This window comes from Formica exsecta, unplaced genomic scaffold (genome assembly GCF_003651465.1).
Source record: "Formica exsecta isolate Colony F162 unplaced genomic scaffold, ASM365146v1 scaffold120, whole genome shotgun sequence".
NCBI classification, from domain to species: Eukaryota; Metazoa; Arthropoda; class Insecta; order Hymenoptera; family Formicidae; genus Formica; species Formica exsecta.
In genome coordinates this window covers 1,906,184-1,925,064 of record NW_021848537.1, presented here as the reverse complement: position 1 = coordinate 1,925,064, position 18,881 = coordinate 1,906,184, and the positions used below count along the sequence as shown (strand labels likewise).

The 18,881-nt window shown below is 41.1% G+C and overlaps 1 protein-coding gene across 1 annotated transcript in view; it reads left to right on the top strand.

Annotated features, from left to right (window-relative positions):
* The window catches only part of LOC115241807 (unconventional myosin-XV), a 109,134-nt gene that overhangs the window by 60,685 nt on the left and 29,568 nt on the right, over positions 1–18,881 (top strand). Inside the window, exons 5-21 of the mRNA XM_029817739.1 lie at positions 4,893–4,977; positions 11,095–11,205; positions 13,229–13,317; positions 13,391–13,454; positions 13,537–13,646; positions 13,899–14,183; positions 14,276–14,453; positions 14,516–14,794; positions 15,179–15,508; positions 15,617–15,904; positions 15,987–16,144; positions 16,245–16,622; positions 16,837–17,180; positions 17,302–17,770; positions 17,851–18,053; positions 18,126–18,397; positions 18,547–18,723. Coding sequence (XP_029673599.1) covers positions 4,957–4,977; positions 11,095–11,205; positions 13,229–13,317; positions 13,391–13,454; positions 13,537–13,646; positions 13,899–14,183; positions 14,276–14,453; positions 14,516–14,794; positions 15,179–15,508; positions 15,617–15,904; positions 15,987–16,144; positions 16,245–16,622; positions 16,837–17,180; positions 17,302–17,770; positions 17,851–18,053; positions 18,126–18,397; positions 18,547–18,723 — 3,756 coding nt within the window. The 5' untranslated portion in view covers positions 4,893–4,956. The remainder of the gene's footprint in view (positions 1–4,892; positions 4,978–11,094; positions 11,206–13,228; positions 13,318–13,390; positions 13,455–13,536; positions 13,647–13,898; positions 14,184–14,275; positions 14,454–14,515; positions 14,795–15,178; positions 15,509–15,616; positions 15,905–15,986; positions 16,145–16,244; positions 16,623–16,836; positions 17,181–17,301; positions 17,771–17,850; positions 18,054–18,125; positions 18,398–18,546; positions 18,724–18,881) is intronic.

The following is an 18,881-nucleotide window of genomic DNA, read 5'->3' as shown; positions in this document are numbered from 1 at the left end:
GATTACCCCTACTTAACTGCGGATACGCGGACGCGACGCGAGCGGTCCATCGGCGAGTAAAAGGCATCCTCATCAATTATATGCAATTGCCAAATTGCTCCAAATTACATGCGTTGGTCCTTGAAGAACACGGGGCAGGGACGCTGCCCCCAAAGAAAGGTTTTTTTTTTTCTTTTTTTTTTTTTTTTTTTTTTTTTTTTTTTTTAAAGAATCCTCACCGGGTCGCGAAATCTCTCCCCAGTCAGCTTGTCTGTCCCACTCCTTTCCCCTCTCGTGTTTGTCCGTGAATAAATTAACATGTATTTATTACACGGGTTCCCATATTATTCGTATTTGCATACAAAGTAGAAGAGATTTGTGCGAGAAATATTCGCGCATAAAAATGTAACAAAGAAAGCTACGAAATTTTTAAGATAAATGTGCATTCCCCGCCCTTCTCTCTCTCGTTACTATTTATTTATAATTTTCGATTAATCGGATGAAGAATTTATGCGCCGGATTCCAAGATGCTAGATACGCCGCTGTTCCGCCGGCGATTTACAGGTCGTTTCAAACGGCCCGTATCGACCACGCCGGTTTCACTATAGAGTAACCTGGTCCCTCAGGTCTCCGGAGCTCGAGACCACCTGTACACCTGTAGACCGCGTGCGTAACGGTACACACCGCGGTGTATGGTGGCTCCTCATGGTGGCAGTAAGAGTTAGTTTCCTCTTAGGCGAGGTCGAGCGACCGCATACCACGATCTGGAATCGCGTCGTGGAAGCAGTTGTTGCTCGATCGTCCGCGACGCTCGAGTAATTGAATATAATCGGGAATTGCGACGAGACGGGCAACCCCGGTCACAGGTTCGCGTGCAGTTTCAATTTCGGAGCAGTTTGCGGAATAGTGTGCTCCAAAGTGTGATCCATCATCTCGTGGATCGCCGCGTTCTCTCATCCCCTGTCCGAGGATCTCGAGGATCCGCGTGGTTCTCACGTCGCTCGACTGGAGATTCGTCTCTCCTTCGGTGGACCGCGCCAGGATTTTACCTCTCTCTCTCTCTTTCTTCTTCACGGAAAATCGGCGATTGACGTCTACGACGCCACGAGGTGAGTCTCGATCATGAGAGGAGAAGTCCTGAGAAAGTCATCTTGCGGGCGGCGTCGCGATCGATGTCTCCTGCATAAACGATAATCGGAGATTTTGCGGCAGAGACATCGATGCCTGTTGAGACGATGTTATCTCTTGGACGCACTCCTCGTATATTGCATATTATTATGGCAAAAAAAATTTTAATATTTAATTATCTTAATAATAAACTCTAATATAAATAAGATATATATATATATATATATATGTGTGTAAACGATTACATACATTTATGATTATTATTAAAATATAGAATGTTTATGTGTGAAATTAAAAAGAATTGTTTCCTTCCAATATACATTAATCTTAGGTTGAAACGGCGATAAGTTCATTAATTAAAATAATACAAGTCAATTTTTAATCTCTGTCTCCGTGTAATTTAAAGAGAAACAGAAACATGTTTAATTGCTAAAAAAAAATTGTCGTTTAGATATATCGTGAGTTAAAAATCGCGTGTTAATAATTTCAATTTAAAAAAATATAGAACTTGAGTGCATTTGATTCAAGATGCATACGTGAATATGTAGGAAAAGTTTTAGTTCTCGATCTGTATACCTGTTCTCCGAGGAACGGATGAAGGTTAAATTAACACTCAACTAGGCATTTATTATAGCTCGGAACGTCACCAAACCAGTTGAAAATCAAGAAATTCTGCTCTTATATTAACTTTGCAGCTTATACCTCGTTGTATATATTCGTTTTCGGTCGTAAAATACAAAGTTATTCGCATCGAAAGATAAGAGAAGTAACAAAAAACAAGATAAAAATGAACGTAAATCAATTTCGTAAATATCTTACACGTAACTGTATATAATGTATAGTGATGCGAAGGGGGACTCGAATTTAATTAAGAATCTGAATACCGTGAAGAATTGTCTACCCTTTGCAAATGTCGGAACAAAGTTCATGCGCGTTCCTGACTTTAAAATGGCGTGCGCGACACTCCGGCCGATTGTGCGCGATTAGGCGAAAGTATTCAAGGACATTGCATCCATCTGCGACTGTGGATGATAACATTCCCGTTAATAGCTCCTATTCAATTTGCGGAAATTTGAAAAGAATCTGAACGTCTGCTTAATTATCTCGATCTCTTCTAGTTTATATCGTGGAAATGGAAATAAACGTACCGTGGAGCTCAAGCAAGTTACGTTGTGGAAATACTTGTACGAGCGACTTCATAATACTTTTGCTTTAGATAGTAATTCCCACACACAGTAGCACGCTAATAAATGGTTAGCAGTCGTGGAAATATACACTTTGAGGAGCATTTTGTAATCTATTTGTGCACATGTTGATTTAAATAATTTGTTCCTTTGAATTGAAGAGAATCTCATATAATTTGCCAGTCGAGCCAGAAACATGACACAAATGTGCGAAATTGATAGAATTAAGAAAAAGCTTAATGGAAATTTTAACATAATCATCTCTAATTTCAGGAGAGTGTAGGAACTGGCGTTTATTAATATTTCGATTAAAATTTATAATAGTTTGACATACGACAAGAGTACAATATTGAGACAATATAAAAAAATTTTACACGCTTATTTTGAATTATTAGAAACTCCAATGTCGTAAGTTTCACATTTTTAATATTTTTTATAAAAAAAAAACGCGACAAAGAAGGCGGAAACGAGTGACGCCGGAAAAAGACAGCGCGATCGCACACGCGAGTTTGCCATTCGTCGTGGACGAAAGTCCGATCGTGCGAATGATACCGAAAGAATAATGAAAACTTGAAGAGAGAAAGTGCTTCCTAAAAAGTGCTTTCTTATCGACGAGACTATTCACACTTGAATTTCGCGCAAGAATTTCACGTCCCCGAACGCTGGTTTGGATAGGACTCATGGTGACTTTGAAACAAGCCGGTCGTACAAGCGACAGCATGACGCACGATTAATCTCTCCTAACTTCTCGTTTCGATAGCCCATGCGAGAAAGAGAGAGAAAAAGGGACGCGATTATGAATTACATAAGATTCTTGTATTACCGCGAGCTGCTGCTGCTGCTTTCTCTGTCTGACCTGGATAACTTGCATAGAGAAAGAGAAAATATGTGTTTATTGTTCTCGTAATCTTTTATTAAAGCTTAAAAATGGCCGCAAAATGAGACGTCATTTAAATCTTCCCCAGACTATTTCTACTGCAAAGCCTAAATTTATCTTATAAGCTTATAATTCTCGTTACAAACGTTTATAAAAGAACCTTCGTACAAGACCCGATGACTTGGGCGCTAAATACATTCGTCTGACAGAAGGCGAGGATGACGCACGGAACGAATATCGTGGCGCAAAACCGGTCAGCCGTTTTTCCGTGGAGTGTCGAGTCGCCGAAAGAGAGGCGATGATGGAAGACATCGTGGCTTGTGGCGGACAATGTACAGTCGGTGATGTCGACCATGCCTCGCCATTGTTTTCCCGTCCATTTCCAGCTCCATTGAATCTAATCCTACGCGTCCTTCTCGCTCGCGAGAGTGTTGTCGCGGTTCGAGGGTGACTAAATGAATTAACATAAAATTGCGAAATGCATTCCGCGGTGAGCGCGAGGAGAAGGACGCACAGTTGTGTCGCTACTTTTACCGGAGGCTTTACCCGCGAGATTTATCCGCGCCGAGTGCACGTGAGCGTATATTCACTCACACGCTGCAATACGCAGGGCCGGCTGGGATGGTAGGTTTACAAGGCTCTTAATAAATTTCTTGACTTTTCAACAAAGACAATGATGATATATTTTGTTTATAATTGTTTGTAGTAATAATAATTTTATGTGTAATCATTTTTCGCATTGAGAAAACTTAGTTTATTAAAAGTAGAATGTCATGTTGACATTTGGTGCTGTTTCCGAAACTTGTAGGAAATAATAATCCCAAATTTTGATTCTTAAAATAAATTTAATTTTAAATGTAAATAGCCAAATAAAAAACGCGAGACATGCGTTACATCAATCGTTAAGAGGTAATGAATAAAAAAAAGGAATCTCAAAAAAGGAGATACATATAATAAGATTTTATCTTTTTTTTTTATTTTTTTATTTATGATTATTAAGCCTACAATTATTAAGATTATTTTTTCTTATGTGTAAGAAAGAACACGCTCGTTTTTGCGCAGTTTATAGCACAGAATGACGGCATATATACAGCGGAAAGTATAAATGATGTCTATGGATATCTAGTACGCGTCACAGAAATATAGATATGCGCATGGTTGTGTGTATCTCAATCTCGCAGAGCTGAATACTTATTGCGACACTTCCCACATTTCCGAACGTGTAATTATGATCGGTATCAAACTGCGCTCGCGTCGAACTAATGCTCCTTCGAAATGTAAGATAGACTGGTAACATTAATAGTTAAATATCTGAGTTTTAATGATAAGCATATTTAAATTTTGCAATGATAAAAAACAGCAAAAGAATGAAAAATCTTGAGTTCAAAATCGTTCATATTTTTGTTATAAACTTGAGTATATAAGGGAAAAATATATATGTATACGTGTAGCTTTTTATAAGTAAAGAACTTACAGTTAAACATCGATATTCTTGGTACTATGCCGGAAGTTGCGGGACAAATTGGACGCGGGGCGATGCTTCCGTTACATGCAATCGACGTAATAACGTTTCTTGGCACGCGCACAACATTGAACCCTGATAGACATTGATTGATAGCTTGTACTTAATAATTATATGCGAGTCGCGCTAAAAGCTAAGAGAAAATCAATATTTTTTTTTTTTTTAATTGGAATAAAATGACTCATAGATTGTTTTGTTTCAGAGAAGACCGGTTATACAAAATGACGGATATTCTCGCACGGGGATCGATTTAACGCCGTTGCAAGATGTACGCCGAGTGGCAAAAGGTGAGTCGATGTTTATCTTCAACTATAATCTCGATCGATTGAAAAATCTAGACTCATCCTGGATTTTCTTCACGTGGATATAATATGTCTACAAGTGTTGCAAATTAATGGTTGTTGAATGAATGTTTTTCAAACCTGTCTCGAGATTGTTTATTACAAAGCGACGCAATTTCTACTCGTAGACTCCGCGAGATGATCATTTTTGAATTATCATGGCATTGCACAATATTTACGTGGTCGCGACTGCGGTGGGATCGTTGCGTGGTCGGAGTCAATGATCTGCGCACACGCAATTGCATCGCAACTTCTCGCAGCAGCCACTTTCAAACGCCTCGTCCGACGCGACGTTCCTTTCGACGCTTTCCTTCGATAATCGATCCGATCGTCGATTTCTCAAAGCGCGATTTTAGGAAAAATAGAGCAAAGTTATTAAATCTTTTTACAGAGTAATTAAAAAGAATATGTGAAATGAAAATATCTATTTATAGAAGTGACATATTGTAGTAAAAATATGTGTATTAACTCTATATTCAAGTGCGCGCGTTTTTTAAATCTCCCCAGTAATAAAGTTAAAGAATTAGCATATTCTGCAAAGAGAGCTTTTTTAACGTATGATATATAAATATTGCGAGACGGCAATAATTTGTAATTACGAACCATCAAAAATTTTCTTACTTTTTATTTAATTTTACGATTACAAATTTTATTATAGAATAATTTAATTATATATGTCTAATACTTAATTTTTCATTAAAGATTATTTTTTATTCAACTTGCTCAATTGAAAATTTAACAGTATTTTAATAACGGTGGTAATATGAAGACTCGCACAAAAATTTTCTCGTGCGAACGCTTTTGGAATATAGACTGGCTGCAAGTGCTAGTAGCGGTTTCTCACTTTTACTTCTGGATGCTCCCCGTGCATCCAGTCGCGGATAATGAACGGCGGAATAATTAAGGAAGCATTCCGAAGGAGCAAGCGTAAGGGTATCAACGAAATTGAAATGAATATTAAATAACTGACATTATATCGAAAATGAAAATGTGAAATCGCCACGGATTTAACGAACAGTTCTTTTTTATGCGTCTCGGATATTTTATTCACTAGTTATTTTTAAGCGAAACAGTTATTACGTAAATGATTCCTTTCTTTTCCTCATTTCTTTTTTATTTTATAAAGTGAAATAATTCGAAATGGCATTCAGATAATTAATAAACAAAGATACCTGCTCAATGCCGGTAAATCAATTAAGGACATTGCCAGAGGAAAAGAAAAAAAAAATAATCGTGTCCCATCTTAAAGTTGCGCTCGCCGCAATCGACAATTTCTATCGCTCTTCTGCAACTCGCCACGGCCGTTAGGCAGAATCCACATGCAACGCGCGTGCATGTGTGCGTGTTTATTTAGCGCGTAATTTATATAAGAAGAGAGGCACGCTTGGTTCCACCCCAAAGCGTTTCGATCCACTGGCGTCGGTAGCGTACGTTGATTTCGACGTGTTACATCCTGAGGAGAGCTGTCCGAACGTTCAATCGGAGACTCTCGCCGAGAGTAGAGTTATCGCGATGGGAAGTATATTGGGGGAACGAGAGGTCTGGAATCGCAAAACGCGATCCGGTGGCGCGATTAGAGCAACGCGTTCGATCGGGAATATGGACCGCTCTCCGGGCACGGCCTAATTAGCAGCGCGTCTTAATTAAAATCGCATACGCCACTGCGTACCCGAGGCAATTGTTGCGGAGAGGAAGGCCTGCAACTTCCAGTGCCGCGTCGAACATCCTAGCGTTCGCATCGCGCGATTATTTATCTCTTGAGCCGCGAGGAAACGGAGGCTCTTCTTCGTAGGAAGAAACAGAGAGAGAGAGAGAGAGAGAGAGAGAAGGATCAGTTTTCGGAGGATGACGGGACCGAGGTTGACATCTCGCCGAGGGGCACCGTTAATGAATTCCGCGTGTGCAGCACGGACTTTTGCCGACTGACCCAATGTGCCCGATAGAAAGAAGCCATCCTCGCGCTCGTGGCCTCCTAACTTCTTTTAAGCCGAATTTAACATGCGCGACGACGCGGGGCTCTCGACTCTCCAACGGACTTGGGGGTCGCGATCGCGATCGTGACGGGATTCATCGATAAGAGTTTCTCGGTCTGTCGGGATAAATAAATTGGAAATAAACCTCGGGAAAAGCGGTGATATATCGTCGGAAAGGAGGCTAATGTGGAAGAAACTGGAGTTTCGACGGAACTCGCGAGATTCTCTGTCCATTCCGAGATATTCGACGACTACTCCGTTGGTTGGTTTCCAACGGGAAGAAACTTTACTCTACGCGGACGCGTAGTTTTACTGGTCGCAGACGCGATTTTACACGCAGTCGAACGACGAAGCGGTTCTCGATGCGTGGCTAGACAACTGGTATCTAACTAGAAAACTTGTTCGGGTGACCGTGACGATGTTCTTGTTGCGTTTTTCGCTCTTGTTTTTTTTATTTTTCTTTTTATCAAAAAAATTTAATAAATAATAATTAACAATCAATATAGATAATATCTAATGCAAAGGATAATAAAAATAATTATAGATATATAATTCATTTATATATTTATATATTCTAATTAATATTATCTATTATAATAATCAACAGAAAACTGTGACAGAGAATCATGATAAAGTATTTAATATTCGGCTGAAGGGAAGGGGAAGAGCTTCGTGAATTCGCATTTTAATATATTTTTCGGAACACGATATCGATATCTTATCAATATCTCGGCGTCATCGGATCTTTTGAATATCGCGAGTGAAAGATGTGTGTCGCGTGTGCTCGATACCTTGGGACACGTCCGAGAGAGTTGTGCAGCGGGCATTGACTTGAAACGCTACATGCGCGTTCATTATGCACGAGAGAAGGCTATTATTTAGATTGAGCGAACTTGAAAGACGCAATTCGAAGCTCGTAGCATTGCTACAATCATACCGCACGCGATGTTTGAGAAAATGAAGGAAGATAAGGGGAGGGAAAATTTCGTATATCCTGTCCCGTGGAAATAGTCGAGATATTAAGGATAAGCGCGAGCATCTTCGAGGATTATAATCGATAGAAATCGAAATTACGAATATTCGCACTCACGCGATTGCGTGCCACGTTATTTATATTATGCAAGTGTGATAATGTATGCACAGAGATAAGCGTACGCGAAGAAGAATTAATTACGTAAGTTTCGACAAAACACGCGAGAATTCTGGCTCAGAAAAAACTTGGGAAAAAAATATATTTCATTGTAAATAAAATTGTACGATCGAGTGCTAATGAAAAGATAGAAATTATTAAATTTTCATCGGTAAACGAGGATATACATCTCGAAAAGAGAGAGACCTCTCTTCTGGGAGAAGACAAGTGGCAAACTGTCATCTGGCACATGAAGCACGCGGCGCCGTCCGGCGATATCCTCGCCAGCGATGGCCAACGTGGGCTCGTCGAAGCAACGGCAACAGCAATTATTTAGATTGAGCGAACTTGAAAGACGCAATTCGAAGCTCGTAGCATTGCTACAATCATACCGCACGCGATGTTTGAGAAAATGAAGGAAGATAAGGGGAGGGAAAATTTCGTATATCCTGTCCCGTGGAAATAGTCGAGATATTAAGGATAAGCGCGAGCATCTTCGAGGATTATAATCGATAGAAATCGAAATTACGAATATTCGCACTCACGCGATTGCGTGCCACGTTATTTATATTATGCAAGTGTGATAATGTATGCACAGAGATAAGCGTACGCGAAGAAGAATTAATTACGTAAGTTTCGACAAAACACGCGAGAATTCTGGCTCAGAAAAAACTTGGGAAAAAAATATATTTCATTGTAAATAAAATTGTACGATCGAGTGCTAATGAAAAGATAGAAATTATTAAATTTTCATCGGTAAACGAGGATATACATCTCGAAAAGAGAGAGACCTCTCTTCTGGGAGAAGACAAGTGGCAAACTGTCATCTGGCACATGAAGCACGCGGCGCCGTCCGGCGATATCCTCGCCAGCGATGGCCAACGTGGGCTCGTCGAAGCAACGGCAACAGCAGCAACAGCAACAGCAGCAACGCCGTTGGTCCGTGGGTCGATCGTCGACCCCGCGGAGTCACTTTTCGCGGCACTCTTCGGAAGCTTTCTACGCGAGCGTGGAACCGTTATCCGGCAGCGGCGGACGCGCGTTGCATAATGGGAATGGCGGCGGCCCAGACCCAGATTCGCCGTATTCCGCTCCGGATTCCTGCGGTGTGCCGGCGGAAGCGAGGAGCATCAGGCAGCAGTACCGCACTTCCGCCCGGCCGTCGCAGGACGCGAGCGACCGCGAGCTCTTTTACACGCTGCCGCGCAACCTGACCGTCTCCAGGAAGGAGATCCTGCGGCGCAGAAGCGTCAAGGACGAAGTCGAGAGGCATCTCGGTCCCGCGGAGAGGGAGCAGGCGAGGAGACCGACGACCTTGCCGTCCATCGGTAGGCGAGCTCGTCTACAGGAAGCGGACACCGTCGAGCGCGCTTCCTCGCTCCTGAAGAAAGTCTCCAGACAGGATATCCTACGTCGTCGCGCGAGCGTAGAAACGAGTCCGCAGTTGAGGGATGTCACGAGAACATCCTTCACGAATCTCCAGAATCCTTCGAGTCGCTCGGCTAAGGATCGCGATCTCTCGCGGCCGTCGACTCTACCCAAGACCCTGCACGCTTCGAGGACACCTCGACTAGAGGAGTACGTCTCTTCGAGGACGAGGGAGACCGCCGGAAGGGAAGCGCCGATCTACGGAAGGATTCGGCGACGGAAAATGTCCCTGCCGACCGGCGCGGCGACATTACGGGATCCCGCGTCTTCTTCGAATACTTTGACGAGATTTTCCAAGACGAGGACGAGCGGTGAACGCGCGGAGACGACGACCAAAGTCATCGGACACCTGCGGGATCCCATTCCCGATCCACTCGATCGATCCAGATACTCGGGTGACGCCGGTGGTGAAGATATTTATGCCAAGGTCGCGCGCAAGGTCACCCGCCAGGTGACTTCTCAATCTCGCGAGGAGAAACAGCCGGAGCCGTTGAACGACAGAACGATGTCCAGACGGAGGATAATCAGCAACGCGAGTCAGGATTCCTTGGAGCGAAGGATACATCAAGATCGAGATCAGGACGTGGTCAGGATCAGGCACGACGCCATACTGGTTTCCAAGTCGGACATGGAGCGGATGCGTAATTTCAAAGCGGGAAAGAACGATCTTGAGAAGACGTCTGGCCGGGTCGACTCCACCGACTGGTCCACGAGAAGGGATGCTAGAACGAACTCTTCTTGGTCGTCCCGCGACAAGTGTCTTCGAAAGGACTTCACGTGGACCAACGAGAGACAAGCGAGGTGCAGACCCAAGTCTCAAAGCTCCCTGCTGACGCAGGGACAAACAGAGAGCGTAAAAACAACGATGAGACCGACGACGTTGCCGAGCTACGTCAAGCTCGGACGGAAGACGTCGACGGGGTCTGCAGCGAGGGACGTAGACGAGCAGAAGCGAGCCTCGAACAGTGGATTATTGACGAAGCAGAGTAAAGAGAGATCGAATTATGTGAAGAAGACGGCGACCCGCATCCCGATACATGTCAGAGCGTTGAGCGACGCTAATAGCGCTCGATCCAACTCTCCGGAAACGTCGTCGTCGATATTCGGCTTTTGCACCGGGAAGAGGAAGGTGCAGGCGTCTCCTATGACCCGTAGCTTCCCGTCGTGGAACTTGAAAACGGTTCGATATTGTCATCTAGGAAATGATTTAAAAAATCGTGCTAAAATATCAAGTTTTATCTTCTGAATGAATTTATTTTATATCTCCAACGCGATACTTACTCTACTTATATATAAATATAAAAAAGATTATTATGTTAAACAATTAGAAGGAAAATATAATTTTTTTATAATCACTTATTTTCGGAAAATTTCTACGCACATTATATTAAGTAATATATTGAAATTTAAAAATAATAAGAAAATAGATATTAGAAAAATGAGTATCAACTTAATAAATGTATTAAAATCACAATTTTTAATACATTCTCTTAAAAAAAAAAAAATAATAAACTTGATAATTTTTAATTGCAGGGTGAATTGGTGTGGTTCGACCCTGGTGTCGGCCATGTGCTACCTGGCGAGGTCCTGGAATATCACAGAGCCGCCAACGTGCTTTCAGTCCAAGCGGTGATAGCCGGCAAGGTAAGATAGCCTGGAAATAGAAAGCGCTTGATAACCGTTCATTGACTAACCGTGCATAATTACGAACGGTAGATTTGAATGAAAGCTGAATCAATAGTTTAGAGAGAAAGATAGGCTCGACGTAAATTTTCGACAGATAAATAAGTTCCTTTATTCAACAATATTTTTTTATTTTAAATTGAACTACACACTTATTGGTTCTCTAAATAAATATTTAGATATATCCTTCGATTAATTTAATTAAATTGTAATATCATACAATTAGCTAGAATAGAACGTTGAAGAAGTCACTTCGATTCAAGTCTGCGGCTTATCATCGAGCGATCCAGGTCTAAAAATAAGCAGGAAGGGAGCAAAGCATTCGAGTAATTCGTTTGTTGGTTCTTGACTTTCTAGCGCGGCCTTATGCATTTGAATGTTTCATTAGACGAGAACGACTCTCACATCGCGCCCATTTCAATCTGGTTTCCACCTTTTTCACTTTTTTTATTCTGCGAATCTCAAGTTCGCGTTCCCGGACCTTGGAATCGCACTGTCGGTCATCGATCTCTCCCCGTAATCTTGCGCGTGTGGGTGTCGCATGAGAATTCAAAATTTACACGTTGTTGACGTATAGTTTCCATTAACACGAGGCAGCGCCGCATCATTATGCAACCGACACCCACCACAGACCATTTAACTCCTTTGCCTGCCCGCCCGCTTTGTGTTCCCCTGCTTTGTCGTGCACTAGTTGCAGCGCTGCACTCTTCGCCGGTGTCCTATTATAAGAGATACACTGGCGTAAAGCACGTTGTCTTCGACACAAAAAAAAACGCTGGACTAATTTAAAGCGTATAATTTAGCAAATGGCACGAAACACATCGAAATATTTCGAAAACAAAAAATTCTTAAGTGTGTTGAATGTTTAAAAGATTTTTTCTTGTACACGTATATGATATTTGAATATAAACTCTTTTTACATATATTACATTTTGCATTTTATGTTATATTGTAATTATATTAATATTAAAATTTTCAAGATTTTTACGAATTTTTTTATTTCGATTAATATTGGAACTTTATCGTATATTTGAATAATATTCTAAGAATTAAAATCATTTTATAATTGAAAATTGCTTGTAAACTTTTAAAAAGGAGATTCAAATATTCATTGCTATATAAATTCGCAAGTTTAACGAGATAACTTTAATCCTGGAATAGTAGAGAGAGAATAATTTTTTATTATAAATCTTTTTAAAGAAGAAATTATTTTTATTAAGGTAAGTTTTTTGAATGGCAGAAAAAGATAATAAATATGTTGAACTTGTATTATTTTATAAATAATAGTAATCCAGTATTTTTGCAAGAATAAAGAACTCTGTTCATTTAGTAAGAATTCTAGATTCAATTAATAAAATCTGTGTATGTATAGAAAATACATATTTCATTGTTTCAACTAATTGCCTATTATAATTAAAATACTTTAAAGTTTTCAAATTCTTAAAATATGTGCATTAATACATATATACACACGCGCGGTGAGTTGTTTTCATTGTTGTTTTTATCATTGCATATATTTTCGATTATCAGAGGTTCCTAGAAAGATTACATGGTTAAAATAAAATACTGATATTAGTATTAAGTAGGATGAAATTTTGTTTTTAATCTATCACGCACTATCGCCGGCGCCAATGGAATTGCAGTTGCAAACGTAGACGGGCCGGTATCCGGTTAAGTCTCACGTGAGTGGTTCTCTCGCGTCTTATGTGAATCCGCACGAATCCTCCTTTTTTGTCGGACATTCTCCTTACAAGCCACGCCGAGAAAATGCGAGAAAAGAACCTATCGCAAAATTCATTTCAACTGGAAAGTTTCGAGCGTTTCCCCGTGCTTTTTACGCGCCATTAGAAATTGCGAATGAAAAGTGTCGTCGGGTAATCGTCGACTCGCCAGACTCGTCGTCAGGTTTACGCAAATGCATATTATCAGGCTGAATTCTCGTACAGAGAAGCGGCGAGTAATCGCGTACAATTGTATGTTTAAGCCGCAAATCTTCACTCTCACCAATCTCAGTGGAGTGAAGCCCAGGCAGGACTTGGGTCAAAATGGCGTGGAAGATATGATTCAGTTGACGTGAGTCAATAAAATATATTATTATACATTAATCAGTGTAATCGTGACATCGCTAAACTTGAATGAATTTCAGGGATTTGAACGAGGCGTCATTACTATGGAATTTGAAGATCCGTTACGACAAGGAATTAATTTACGTACGTAATATTCTTGGATTTATTTATTACCATCGCATTAATAATTGACACCGATAATCATTTGTGTGATTAATTTTTTCAGACGTACACGGGAAGTATCCTTGTGGCGGTGAATCCGTACAAAATGTTTGACATTTATGGATTGGATCAAGTGAAGCTTTACGAAGGACGGATACTCGGAACACTTCCGCCGTTAGTATATTAATCCTTTCACTTGCTTGTAATAAGACGCAATCTCGGAACAGATTTAAATAAAGATACGTCAAGATTATTTTATCGGTAGCCACAAGTAATTTATTAAAATATCGATAAAGCTTATTTTGTTATTTTATATTTTACATCTATGTTGCTTTTCATATAAATGTTATAAAAATTTAATTGCGTCTTGATATGATGAATCTTTATCCCCGAAGCGGATTACTTTATTCGAGCATCTTTTTATAGGCATTTATTCGCCGTGGGTTCCTCCGCGTACAGTCAAGTAACTGCAGCCAATAACTCGAGTGCCAATCAAGTGGTCGTCATTTCCGGCGAGTCTGGTTCGGGAAAGACAGAGTCTACAAAGTTAGTGATGCAATATCTCGCGGCTGTCAATCGCGCGCCGAACAATCTTGTCACCGAGCAGATCTTGGAGGCGACGCCGCTCCTGGAGAGCTTCGGGAATGCCAAGACACCGCGAAACGACAATAGCAGTCGATTTGGAAAATACCTGGAGGTTCATTTCAGGGAGTGAGTGTGATGTTGAAAGACAAAAATTTTCCATTGTTATGTTGGTGTGTCATTATGCAAATATCGAACGAGATTTTTCTATTTCTATCTAGCGGCGCGATCATAGGCGGTAGGATAACGCAATATCTCCTAGAAAAGAGTAGGATAGTAACTCAGGCTTCGGAGGAGAGAAACTACCACGTGTTCTATGAACTTCTAGCTGGACTCGATCAGCAACTCAGGGATAAATACGGTCTGCTTACACCAGACAAATATTTCTATTTAAATCAGGTACGTAAAAGAAGATCCCCCGTATCTCTTATCTAGGAAAATGATAACATTTGCTTCTTCAGGGTGGAAATTGCGAGATCGATGGCAAGAGCGATGTTCAAGATTTCAAGGCACTTTTGTCAGCGATGCAGGTTCTGGGCTTCACGTCCGAGGAGCAGGACACGATTTTCAAGATTCTAGCCAGCGTATTGCATCTGGGGAACGTTTACTTTCACCGGAAGCAGATGAGGCACGGCCAGGAAGGAGTGGAGGTTGGTTCTGACGCTGAGATACGTTGGGCGGCTCACCTCCTTCAAGTAAATTCCGATGGCATCATCCGAGCACTCACTACGAAGACGACAGTAAGTTTTCATTTATCTTCGAATCTATTGTTTCGACTGTTAAGGAGGCTGATGCATTTAAAAATATATTAAAATAAAATATACCAAAACTATTTTTATCTTTTACAAGAATATAATGTCATTAACATCTTTTGAGTTATATATAAAATAATTTTTAAATATGCCTAATATAAATTTATGAAGAGCTATTCAACAAAGAACATCGATTATAATGTAGCCAAAAATATGAGAAAGAAAATGAAAAGAAAATTATTCGAAAATATTAGGCTAGTGTTGAGAAATAGGAACATAAAAATAAATAGTTTTGTCATACGATTCTTTTTGCACCAATTCTCTTAAATTGATTGCACATGAATGCATAAATGCACGCACTTATTCTTATAGGAAGCGAGGAACGAAAGAGTTTTCACGGCCTTGAATATCGACCAAGCCCTCGACGCCAGGGACGCCTTCGCGAAAGCTCTATACAGTTCGCTCTTCTCATGGCTAGTCGCACGTGTCAATCATATCGTTTACAAGGGCACGAAACAGACAGCTGCCATTTCGATCCTGGATATCTTCGGTTTTGAGAATTTCACGGAGAACAGCTTTGAACAGCTGTGCATCAATTACGCAAACGAGAATCTGCAGTTTTATTTTAACAAACACATCTTTAAGCTCGAGCAACAGGAATATGCGAAGGAGAAGATTGATTGGACCACCATAAATTATACGGTGAGATTAATTTTGGCAGTGCAATTAATAAATGTTGTGCAGTTTAATATCTTGTCAAAGTCATAAAGTCCCATAAATAACTCACGATGGTTTCTCGCGTTATTTCAGGATAATTTGCCGGTCATTCATTTGATTGCGAAAAAACCGGTGGGCATTCTTCATCTGCTGGACGATGAGAGCAACTTCCCTAAAGCGACGGATCTTTCTTTCTTGGAGAAGTGTCACTACAATCATGCGCTAAGCGAGTTGTATTCAAGGCCGAGAATGAACTCGGCTGAGTTTGCGATCAGACATTACGCCGGGCAGGTTTGGTACAACGTGGAAGGTTTTCTAGATAAGAACAGAGATACCTTGAGACCGGACGTGGTCGAGTTGCTGATTAGCAGCAAGATTTCGGTAGGTTTTCCTCTTTCGTTAGTAAATATTGAAAGTTTTCGACAACGATACATTGCGTATGTGTGCGTCACGATATTTGCAGATGGTCAGCAAGATGTTTCAACATGTCAGAACCACCCACGAAGCTAACAAGACGGTGAATAAGCCGAATGGCAGATTTGTCACTATGAAGCCGAGAACTCCGACAGTCTCGGCTCGATTTCACGATAGCCTGCAGCAGCTGTTGGAGTCTATGTCTCAGTAAGTATTCCAAAGCAATTCCAATTGATATTACATTCCAATAAATATCGATGCGATATTAAAAACTAGCGGAAGATGAAAATCTTCATTTTGCTTGCAGATGTAATCCGTGGTTCGTCCGTTGCATCAAGCCAAACACCGAGAAAGCACCGATGAAATTCGACATGCCTTGCGTACTCGAGCAGCTGAGATATACTGGAATGCTGGAAACGATCCGCATCAGAAAGACCGGCTATCCGGTTCGTCTCGTGTTCGGGCATTTTGTGGATCGATATCGATACCTCGTCTCGACGCATTTACCTAGAGGGGCACCCAACAAGGAGCTATGCAGGATAATCTTGGACAGAGCCGCGCCGAAGGAGGCGCAGTCGCAATATCAGCTCGGACTTACAAGGGTATTCCTGCGCGAGTCGTTGGAGAGAGCGTTAGAGTACAATAGAGCGTTGATTCTGGAGAGAGCGGCTATTACAGTGCAGAGGTATATCTGCAAAAAAAGATATTCGCCATTTAAAAAAATATTTTCTACGATTTTTCTCTCGCAAAGATGTGTGTGTTTTACACAGAAATCAATTCCTTTCAATTTACTTTTTTTTTATTTTATTTTATTTATTTTTTTACAAGCGGTGAGAATTAAATGTGCAAATTACTTTCCCGGTTAGGGAAACGGTTCGTTGTAACGGTTTCTCTTGCAGATATACGAGAGGCTTCTTGGCACGCAGAAGATTCCTCAACATTTCGCGCAGCACGGTGCTGATACAAGCGGTGTATCGCGGTTACCGCGAACGTAAGCAATTCAACGCGATGAGGAAGGGCGCGCTGATGGCGCAGAAGCTCTACAGAGGTAAGAAACAACGTGAAAGATTCACGGTATTGAAGGAGGAAATGGTGAAAAGAGCGGAGATCGAGAGAGCCAGTAAGGAGCGAGCGAAAGCGAAGCAGCAACGGGAGGAACACGAGAGAACTTCGCGAGCTGTTGCCGGCGTAAATCACTTGGAGATTCCCGCAGAACTGGCCTTCATTTATAGTAAACTTGACGGTACGTTTTTGTCAAATCAATAAAAATTTTTCAATAATGTAAACTCGTTTGAATCCAAATTTTTTTTTATTTTTATTTTTTTTTATTTTTGGCATCTCTCGAATTTTCGTATTTTTCATAGATTGGCAACCCACCCATACCGAGCGAAATCTTCTCAAGGTCGTTGGCCAAGTCATCCCGATGAATTACGCTTACAATCTGCCGCCCGATATCGATCAGTATCAGTTCTCGAAATTTACCAACATCTATTTCAAGAGCCACATCTTCGGGATGAAGCGCGAGCCGATCAAGACGCCGTTCCTAGCGAAAGCGCGCGATCAAGATTACACGGATTCTCTGATGATGTTCAAGATGATCTTGCGCTTTATGAACGAGAATAATCTTAACGGTAAACGAGAGCAAGCGTTGGGCGACTACATTGTTAACAAGGGCATTGTGAACGAGAAGCTGAGGGATGAGATATTGTGTCAGCTGGCGAATCAAACGTGGAAGAACGAGAATGATGCCAACAAGGAGAGAGGGTGGCTGCTATTGACCAACTGTCTATCGACATTCCAGCCCAGCGGCACTCTCTTTAAGTATCTCCTGAAGTAAGTGTTGTTCATTCGCTGTCGCGCGTGCGACGAGTCATCACGCACAGAGTTGCCTCTAATTAAAATTCTTCAATCAGATACGTCTCCGATTACGCCTACGACGGCTACAAGGCTTACTGCCAACGCAAACTGTTGCAAGGCGAAAGAACGGTATACCGTGTAATGAATAACAATCAGCAAACGGTGCATCAAGTACCTAGGAATTATCCACCGTGCGTTCTAGAATGGCGGGCCAACAGGAACCGCGTAAATATGGCGCTCGGTGTCGGCTTTTACGACGGTAAATCACTTTCAAATGCATTGAATTAAGTGCGCGATTCGATAAGTTAATCGGTAACTTGTTGTTTTACAGGCGAGACAACTACATGCGCGATAGATTCCTGGACGACCTGCGAAGAGTTGGCCAATCTCGCAGTCCGTAATCACGGAGTGGAGAACACTGGCTGGACCATCACACTTTGGAATCAATTGGATGGCCTGGATGCCATCGTAACGGAGACCAACGGCTTCGATTACGTTCTCGATTTGATCTCGGAGATGGAATTGGCGCCAGCTTTCCCGGCCGCGAAACATATGTTCCTGGAACAACGTAAAAACAGCTTACCGCCCATAAAAAAACGAGAAGTGCGTAAATTTTAATATTTGTGTTTTTTAAATATATAATAATATAAAGATATTTCTTATATAAATTAATAATTTAAGTGCAGCGGAGTGGAAATAATTAAAGGAAATAATTTTTCTCATTTTAATTAATGGGATATCTCTTTTTTTAGCACGCTCAAGTCATTCGTGAGTTGGAACAAGAGATGGAAATTCCTATCCTAAAAACCTTCCAACCTCTAGAAAGGAAATCAGTGCCGAAAGTAGTTGACAAACCTGTTGAGCCAGAAATCCAGGTACCTAGACGGCCAGTTGTTCCTCCGCCGCAACCGCCTGTTGTTAAGCCGCCCGTATGTATTGATTAATTTCTTTTTTCATTTCTTTCTCAAACAGAAAAGTTCAGTAAATACTCGATTAAATAATGAATAAAATAAAATTTGAGTAAACGTTATAATTTTGTTAAAAAAGAAAAAAAAATGTTTAAAATATCCCAAGAAAAATAAATCAT